At 47.8% G+C, this 9001-nt stretch overlaps 1 protein-coding gene across 2 annotated transcripts; it reads left to right on the top strand.

Annotated features, from left to right (window-relative positions):
- Positions 1 to 247: 247 nt before the first annotated feature.
- On the top strand, positions 248 to 7999 carry TMEM176B (transmembrane protein 176B). 2 transcript variants are annotated; one of them, XM_077849699.1, is made up of 7 exons: positions 248 to 405; positions 3387 to 3598; positions 5304 to 5414; positions 5749 to 5805; positions 6012 to 6248; positions 7182 to 7301; positions 7663 to 7999. In XM_077849699.1, the coding sequence occupies exons 2-7, from the start codon at positions 3395 to 3397 to the stop codon at positions 7753 to 7755; spliced, it is 822 nt and encodes a 273-aa protein (XP_077705825.1). In that variant the 5' UTR covers positions 248 to 405; positions 3387 to 3394; the 3' UTR covers positions 7756 to 7999. The 2 variants fall into 2 exon arrangements, with proteins under 2 accessions (XP_077705825.1, XP_077705826.1); XM_077849700.1 differs by having other exon boundaries at positions 3390 to 3598.
- The last annotated feature ends 1002 nt before the right edge of the window (positions 8000 to 9001 follow it).

A 9001-nucleotide genomic window follows, 5' to 3' on the forward strand; every position in this document is an offset into this window, starting at 1 on the left:
CAGAGCCCTGGATGCTGAGGAGCCCTGGGGAACCCCGAGAAGCTGTCCTCTCCCCTTCGGCCACCGGGGCAGGTGCTTTTTGAACACAAGTGTTCAGGTGCTGTGAGTGTGTGCCCCATGTGTGTTGTGAGTCAGCAGTGTGTGTGTGTGTACATGCGCGTGAGCACACACACTCACATGTATGCACTCTGCCCGTCTCAGCAGCCCGGTTATCTACTTGAGATGGAATTCCCCTAGAGGGGCCCCTTTGTCTCAGCTGTCTTCTGGGAAGTTGCAAAGCTGAAGGTCAGACCCTCCTCCCTCCACCCCTTCCTTCCACTCTTCTCTTTCTCAACTGCTGGCTGGTCCTCAGCTATAGGTGGATCCTCCCAGCCCTGCTCTGCTGAGGCTCCCAGAGGACAGCAGGTGAGCAGGGCTCCCACCGGCCTGTGGCCCCTTACCCGGAGGGAAATATGACCTTGCTCTCTTGAGGAGTCCCCAAGGCCAGTCCAAAGTCCCCATTCTATCTCACAGGATACTGCTCTCTCCCCATTCCCAGTTCCCATAGAACTTGCTGGGGGTGGATAAGGATGCTCTAGACAGGGTGTGACCTGGGGAAAGAAAAGGACATGGGTCTGGCTGCAGCAGCTTCACCAGGCCTCACCCCTCCTTTGTTTCTGGTAAGGTGGCTAAAGCTCAGGCGTTTTGGTGGTGAGAGGTCCTTCAGAGCAATGCCGGAACTGGAGGGGCCAGGATGTAGCACAGGTCCCCATCCTCTCTCCCCAGCTCCAGGAGCGCTGGGAGGAGTGAGGCAGAGAGAGTAGTCAGGGCAGCGGGGCAGAGCCTCACACCAGGGCAAGGGTAGAGTGTGAGGAGAGTCCTCATGGGACTGGGATGGACCAGGAGAAGAGCCCGGAGCTTGGCTGAGCTGGCATTGGAGCGTGATGGGGGAAGTGGTGGTACTCAGGGGGCTCAGAGGGAGCTGGATCCCAAGGCACATTCAGGGCCGTCCCAGCCACCTCTGCTGGCTCCTGGGACCCGAGGGAAGATCTTGCTGGAATCCAGGCTGGACTTCCTTGTGTGTGTCTCTGAACCTACTTGCGTGTTGGCAGAATTGTTAAACTCCTGTCCCCAAGGAGACCAGGTAGGCACAAGAATGACACTGCTTTGGATGGCACATAGAATTCAAGGGAGGACTTTAGGATTGCCACCATTGCTAATGTTAGAATAATTATTAATACTGTTGAGATTCCCATCAGTGCCGCTGAAGTAGGATGCCCATTGGAACTACTATGGAGGATTGCTTTTGGAGCAGGGCAAGTTGATCTCAAAGTGCATATGGAGAAGTAACCTAGCAAAAGTCCATGAAAGAAAAAAATAACATGAAGGGGTCACAAAATAGCTCAATTATTATTTTTTTAGCTCAATTAAATATTAAACTTCACACTTATCTTTGTAGCAATGGTGCCTGATGTGTTGGACACACCAATGGGCAGAATATAAAGACTAGAATAGATCTGAATTCCTATAAGAATTTCGTTTTTGCTCAGGAGAACATTTTAATTCAGTAGGAGAAAGATAATATATTCCTCAAACAGAACATACCCTTCAGAAGTAAACCATCTGGGGAAAGAAACCCCACAACAACTTGGATCTGAACCTTCCAACTTGCAAGATAAATCCCAGATGGATCAACATTTAAATGTGAAAACTGAAAGCCTACCACCACTTAGAAGAAAACAGGGAAGAATTATTTTATAATCTTGATAATCTTGATGTGGGACAGTCTTTTTTTTTTTTAAAGTATTATATAAAACCCAGAAGTCAGAATAAAGATGGAAACTGTGGTTAATAAAAAAATAAATCACAAATTGTAAAGAAATATTTGGAAATCACGTCACATGATTAGTTTTTCGAATACCCAAGATCTTATACAAAGTAAAACAGTAAAACAAGAAGGACATTAGATATGAACAGAGAGCTCACAAAAGAAGGGGGAAAATGTATCAAACATATGAAAAGATGACCAATATTATTCATAATAAGAGAACTATGGATTGAAACTATACTGAAATAGTCACAGAAAGCAGAGTAGTGGCTGCCTTGGGCCAGGGGCCGAGGGTTTTACTGGGGAGAGAACATTAGGGAACTTTGTGTGATGTAGTATGTTCTCTACCTTGATTGTAGTTGGAGTTGTACAAATGCACGAATTTGTCAAATCTCACTGAGATATCCACCGAAAGGGGGGCATTTTGCTGCATAAAACTGGTTAAAATCTATAATGGGATATAATTTTCCTGATACATATTTGAAAACAATTAAAAAATTTGCTGAAACCTCCTGCTGGTCACGGAGAGGGGTAGTGGACATTCTTCGAACTTGCTCCTACTTATGGCATGGGGTAGCCTTGCCCAAGGCCTATCTATTGAAAGGATACATGCCTATTCCCATTGACCTGCCATTTCCCACTGTTTGCAAGAGGAAATCCATGTCTATCAATAGGAGCCCACTGAGGGGTGCCTGGGTGGCTCAGTCATGTAAGTGTCTGCCTTTGGCTCAGGTCATGATCTCGGGGTCCCAGGATGGAGCCCTGGGTCAGGCTCCCTGCTCAGTGGGGAGCCTGCTTCTCCCTCTCTCTCTGCCCCTCCCCCTGCTTGTGCTCTCTTGCTTTCTCTCTCCTCTGTCTCTGCCAAATAAAATCTTAAAAAAAAAATAGGAGCCTGCTGAAAACAATTGTGAAGCATTCAGACAATGGAACACTGAGAAGCCAGACAAATGAGTAAGAAAGCATTTTATGGATTGATGTACAATTATCTTCAAAACACAGTTGGGTGAACAAATCATTGTACACAGTGTATGCAGAATCCTGCCATTTGTGGGAAGAGGGGGATTTTTTATATGCTTTTTAAAATGCTTTTTATATGCAAAAAATATTTTTATATGCTTTTCTATGCAAAAAGTGTCATCGTAGGATATATTTAAAAATGGCAATATTTGTTCCCAACTAGAAGGCAACTAGATGGCTGGGAGAGAAAGATGGGAAGTTTTAAAGGTATATCCTTTTGTATCTTTTGAATTTTCTTAACCATATGAAAGTACTACGTATAAATATATATACTAAGTCCCTGAACTAATTCAGATTCCTTTTCTTGCCCAACCCAAGACCCAGACATACTGTGTCAGTGTCAGACCATTCTGGGGATAAGCCCAAGAATATAAGTGGTGAAAAACTCTAGAGGTGATTTGGGTTTGCTTCCCAGATTAAGACCACTGTGACACTGCCACCTGTCCTGGGAAGATCCTTTGGATCTTGATAAGGGACTGTTTTCTCTCCCTTTACTAATGCAACATATTCTTTTTTCCCTTAGCTGATTCCCAGACCTCACTTTTGTATATCTTCTTCCCAGCAGGCAGGATGACCCAAAACACGGTGACCGTGAATGGAGTCGATGTGGCCTCTACACTGTCCCAGCCCACCCACATCAACATCCACATCCACCAGGAATCGGCTTTGGCACAACTGTTAAAAGCTGGGGCTTCCCTGAAGGAGTTCTTTTCTCACCCTCAGGACGCTGGCCCTTCCAAGACCAAGATGAGCTATGGGCAGCTGGCACTGGGGGTAAGCGGACCAGGTGCTGCTGAGGATGGTAGCTCTCCTTGAACAGGATGGGGAAAAAGTGGGTTGACTCTTCATGAGAACTTCCTGTTTGTATGCCATCTTTTTTTGGGAAACAAAGTTTTGGCAGGTTCCCCATACATTTAGGTGGAAAAGAATGATGGGCTTCTTTGATATAGTGGGTGTGGTCCCAGCCGGAGGTGGGGGACAGGTGGCTGTTAGCTGAGTTTAATGGAGCCCGTATGGACTGAGGGCTTACAGATGTGAGGCATCCTGGTAGGCACTTTGGGGAAAACTAGAGAGAGAGTCCCTAGGCCATACCCTAAAGGTGCTCAGCATCTATCAGAAGGGACCAGACCATTACACGCATGTCTAGAATGAAAGGTAGAGTGGGTGACATCATCGGGGATCAACCTTCAGGAGTTGGCATCTGAGCCAAACCTTGCATGGAGGAAGACTACGTATAGACAGATAGAGGTGAAGGATGGAAAAAAGGATGTCCCGGTCAAAGGAACAGCAAAAGCAAGGGTGAAGAAGTCAGAAAGCACTGGGCAAGTTTTGTCAGAGTAAAGGGAGTAGGACTCATGGCAGATCAGACTGGAAATGCAGCCTGGGGCCCAACTGTGGAGAGCCTTGACTGACAGGATGAGAAGTTGTCCTGAATCAGCTTTAGTAATGGGGAGGCTGCGAGTGGCTTCCGGGCAGGAACCCGGGCTCTAGGCTGCCTCCCAACCAGGAAGTGTCCAGGGAAGAAGGGCGAAGGGTCTGTGTCTACCTGGGCGGGCCCAGCAAAAATGACAAGGAAAGAGAGGCATCTCCGTCATCTGTGGATGGCATCTCCAAGACTTGGGAGTGAGTGGACTTGGGGTACAAGGGAAGAGAGGAATCCAAGAACATGCTGAAGTTGGCGTGTTGGTGACCAGGAGCCTGAGGCCCTGGAAGGCAGGAGAGGCAGACTCTGGGGGGTGAGGTGTGGAGCCCGGGTGTGACAAATCTGAAATGCTGGAGGGCTGTGCAGGTGGTGATGGCCAAGAGGCAGTGATGGTGGGGTTCTCCAGAGGCCAGACGCTGAGTCAGTTAAATGTGCAAAAGGTTTATTGGAGTGTAACACCTATGAAATGAAAAAGGAAGGAGCAAGATTGGGTAAAGGGAGCTGCCAGATCGTAATGCAGGCCCAACGAGGTCTCTGCAGTCCAGTGGGGAGCTTGGGAGCAAGTACTGCCTCTTTGTTGGTGAGCCACATTCAGTGGAAGTGGCCCTTGTACCCACCACCTTGCTTCACCAATGGCTGGGTGGCCATCTCCAAAGAGTGTGCCTGTAGCTTGAGAGGTGAGGGACCCTGAAGCTGCTGACCACTGAGGGCTGTCAGCTAACACACGCCTTTCTTGAAGGGGATCCTTTTGGCCTATTCTGGACAGGATGATGGGATTCCTAAGGGGGAATGAGGCGGAAAAAAGTGGGATCATCAGGTGGGAGAACAGTGTGGTATTGAGGAAAAAGTAATGACGAAAAGCCTGACATGTCAGAGGGATGGGGGAGAGCCAGGACATGCTGCTTCCTGGATTTGAAGGGGGCAGAACCTTCCAGAATCTGCAGAGAGGTCAAGACAGGAAAAGGAGAGGAAAGTCAGCTAGGTAGGAGCTGAGTGGCCTCTCCTGGCACTCATGGGCTTGCAGGAAGGGAGTTGGCTTTTTACCCTGTCTTGCAGATGACCCAGATATTGTTGGGGGCTGTGAGCTGTGCTCTTGGAGTGTTGCTCTACTTGGGGCCCTGGATGGAGCTGCGTGCCTCGGGCTGTGCCTTCTGGGCAGGGTCTGTGGTAAGTAAGGAAGGGGCTCTAAGCTCCGTGGCAGGCAAGTGGTTATGGGCAAGGAGAAAGTTCCTTTGGATCTGGGTCAGGGATTTGGGGAAGAAGCCAAAGACCCGGATCTGAATGCCCTTTGCCATGCCTTAAGGGGCAAGCCAATCTTGTTGCTCTTGGCCAGGTTGGGCAGGTGGGGCAGCTGTGATGGAGTCCTGTCCATATGACTGGTTTCTTTACCAGTCCCTTGGATCCTGCTTTGAATCAGCTGTCTTGGGAAGGGGGTGTGGTGGGGAGGTCACTTCAGGAGAGTAAACTGGAGGCTGAGTTTTCTGGCGTCTTCTCTCTGCAGGCTGTTGTAGCAGGAGCTGGGGTCATTGTCCATGAGAAGCATGGGGGCAAACTCTCAGTAAGTCTTGTGTGTCCTCTGTCCCCTCCTATGTCTGTTTTTCTGCTCGATTTTTCTGTCTTCTTTGCTTTGGTTCCTTGTATCCTGGGAGGGGTGGGGAGGGTTTCCTGGGCTGGGAAATGAGGAAGAGGAGACAGGTTTGGGGCCGGGACCTCATAACTCTGCTCTCAATAAGGAGGGTTTGCGTCCCGCATTTCTCCTTCTAGGGCTGCACATCAGGTCTGCTCACGCTGGCTGGTATTGCCATGGCCGTGGCTGCTTTTGTCCTCTGTGTGAATAGCTTAACCTGGCAAACTGATGGCTTCGTTTACATCGACTCTGCGTGTGTTTACCCAGAATCTAACGTCACGAACACGACCACTGGGTACACAGAGACGTGGCGAAGGAGTGGCAGGTCACAGTGGAATGAGAATAGGTGTAGAATCTACATGCAAATGCTGATGGTGAGAACAAAGTCCAGTCTTCCAGAAACCTGTCACATCTGTCTGTTCTCAAGGACCTGGGGCACTGGAGGGCAGAGATGTAGACTCTTTGAGTGTGACCGTCCTCCTGGGTCTGTGGTTCAGGAGGTTTTTAGCTTAAGCTGGAGACATTTCTCAGATGTTCATGGCATAGGAATTCCCTGGGTCAAAGGGTTGGAGGAGCGAAGAGCAGACATTCAAGAGAGAATATCATGGAGTGTCCTTCTATCTTTTCTGGTGTACCATTGTCCTAGTTACCTATTGTTGCATAACACAACACCCAACATATTGTGGCTAAAGACTAATTTATCATCACTTCTCATGTTCGGTGGGCCGGGTGGGCTCAGATAGGCAGTCTTCACCTGGGTTTTCTCATGCAGTTGCAGTCACATGTCAGTCAGGGGTGAAGTCATCTGAGAGCTCGAATGGGTTGGATCTCCAAGATGGCGCTCACATGGCTGGGAGCTCAGCTAAGGCTATCAACCAGAGAGCCTACGATGGCTCGTCCATGTGGCTTGGGCTTCTCATGGCATGACATCTAGGTTCCAACGGGAAGTATTCCACTGTGAATATTTCAGGAGGTAGGAAATGGAAGCTGCCAGGCCAGTGAAAGGCTACCCCTGTAACTGGCACAGGTCGCCTCCACTATATTTTGTTGTCCAAAACAGTTACAGGCTGTTCCAGATTCTAGGGATGAAGAAATCGACCCACCTCTTCACAGGGTGTTTTAAGATCACGCTGCAGACACGCAAATGGGGTGGAAGCTAGGGCTACCCCATCGTTGGAAAATGCACTCTGCTTCGGTGGGAAGTAGTTGGACAGTTCGATACGTGGCTGGGGTGATAAGGTGGTGATAAGAGCAGAATCAGAGAAGTAGGCTCCTGACTGTGTCTTTTTTCCTTCCTTTATCTCCAGAATTTGTTACTGGGAATCCGTGCTCTGCTACTGGCTATCTGTGTCCTGCAGGTCATCGTATCCTTGACTTCCCTGAGCATGGCTCTTAGAAGTTCGCGTGGCCAGAGCTCCCGGCCTCTGGTGAGCTGTTGGGGAGGCACAGGGGAAAGACTGGGTCTGTTTGGTGAAGCTCTGGGAACAGGGAGGAATGCTGGGACCAGGAGCTTTGCTCAGCTTCTTTCTGGTACTCAGCTCGGTTCCTTCTTGGCTGGAGAGTGTGTGCCGGCATCGTGTTCAGGTTAGCTTCTGCCCTCTGCCTTTTCAGGTCCTTCTCTACTCCTTCCTGTCCCATGTCTCTGGGTAGCAACCCCTCCTCAGTACCTTTTCCTTCCTTACCTTTTTTCCTGTACCTGATTTCAAGTCCCAGGAAGCTAACTAGGCCCCATCTTTTCTCCAGAAATTATTGATTTTCCCTGTTTTTTTTTTTTTTTCTTTTTTTAAGGATGAGGAAGGGTCAGAGAAAAAGCTACTGGGGGAGAATTCAGTGCCTCCCTCCCCATCCAAGGAGAAGACAACAGCTGCCATCATCCTGTGAGCTCCTGAAGACCCTGCCTGGTCCTCCGCATGCCCCCAGCCAGAGTAGCCCAGGGCCTCTGGAGGATAGAGCATCCACTCCCCAGGGCCCCTCCCTGCCCCTGCTCCTCACACTTGCCTGTCCTTTGGCCAGTGTCCCGGCCTCCTCTTTTTCTGCTATTCCCACTCCAGTGGCCTCAATTCAAGGAACAGGTGCTGTAGCCTTTTCTCCAGTGCTGATTAAATAGAAACAACAGGAAAAATAATTTCACCCAGAGAAGATGTGGTCTCTCTTTGCTTCTGCACATCATGTGCTATGAAGATGCCTTTCTCTGGATGGGTTCAAATGAGGGCCAGTTTGTGACATGCAAACAAGGTCCCAATAAGACTAAATTTAATTATGTTCCACTCTACATCCCAAATGGCCAACTTCCTTTTTATGATTTCCTTCTGTTCAATGTAAAGTGAAACTAACTCTCATATACTTAGAATCTTTTTACCTGCTGAGATTCGTCTTTAAGCATCTACAATTTTGATGATAACTTTCTGGGGGGTTTATAGAACTATGTGAGGCATGGAACAAAGCTTCCCCCCCCTTCCTTCCTTTCTTGCTTGCTTTCTCTCTTTCCTTTCTACAGTAATTAGAGTTAGTTCTTTCTCTACATACACACACACACACACACACACACACGCCTATTATTCTTCAATTTCTTTTTAAATGATAGGAATTTTAAAAACTTTTTTCATTTTCTTTATACATCTATAAATATATAGAATAAACTATATATATAGAATAAAATATAAATAAAAAATAAAATAAAATAATAAAATATAGATGTAAGCATTTCTGAAGGGTAAGAAAGCAAGTTATGGTCTATAGAATGAAAAACAAGTGATTATTATTCTGGCTTTTTTTTTCTAATTCAAACAGAGTCAGTAGCCTTGTATCTCCATGTGGTTTTATGAAAATCTTTGTGAGGTAGGATTTATCCCTCCTTAGCAGACCATAGGGGAAGAACAGTTCTTCAAATCCAGGTAGACTGGCTCAGAGCCCCCACCTTCACCTAACATCACTGGGCTGTGCTGAGTGGGTGCAGAGTTGCTAAAATGAGTGGGTCCTGGCCCTGTGTGTGGGGATTCACAATGGAGGGCCTGTGTCTGTCTCCCTAGGGCCCCTCACCGCCTAGTCCTTAGATAGAGATTTGTAAATAAGCCTGTATAAGAAAAGGTCACAGAGATGACACAAAAATATGTTCAGAGTATTGGAC

The sequence above is a fragment of the Canis aureus genome, chromosome 15 (genome assembly GCF_053574225.1).
Source record: "Canis aureus isolate CA01 chromosome 15, VMU_Caureus_v.1.0, whole genome shotgun sequence".
Taxonomy (NCBI): Eukaryota; Metazoa; Chordata; class Mammalia; order Carnivora; family Canidae; genus Canis; species Canis aureus.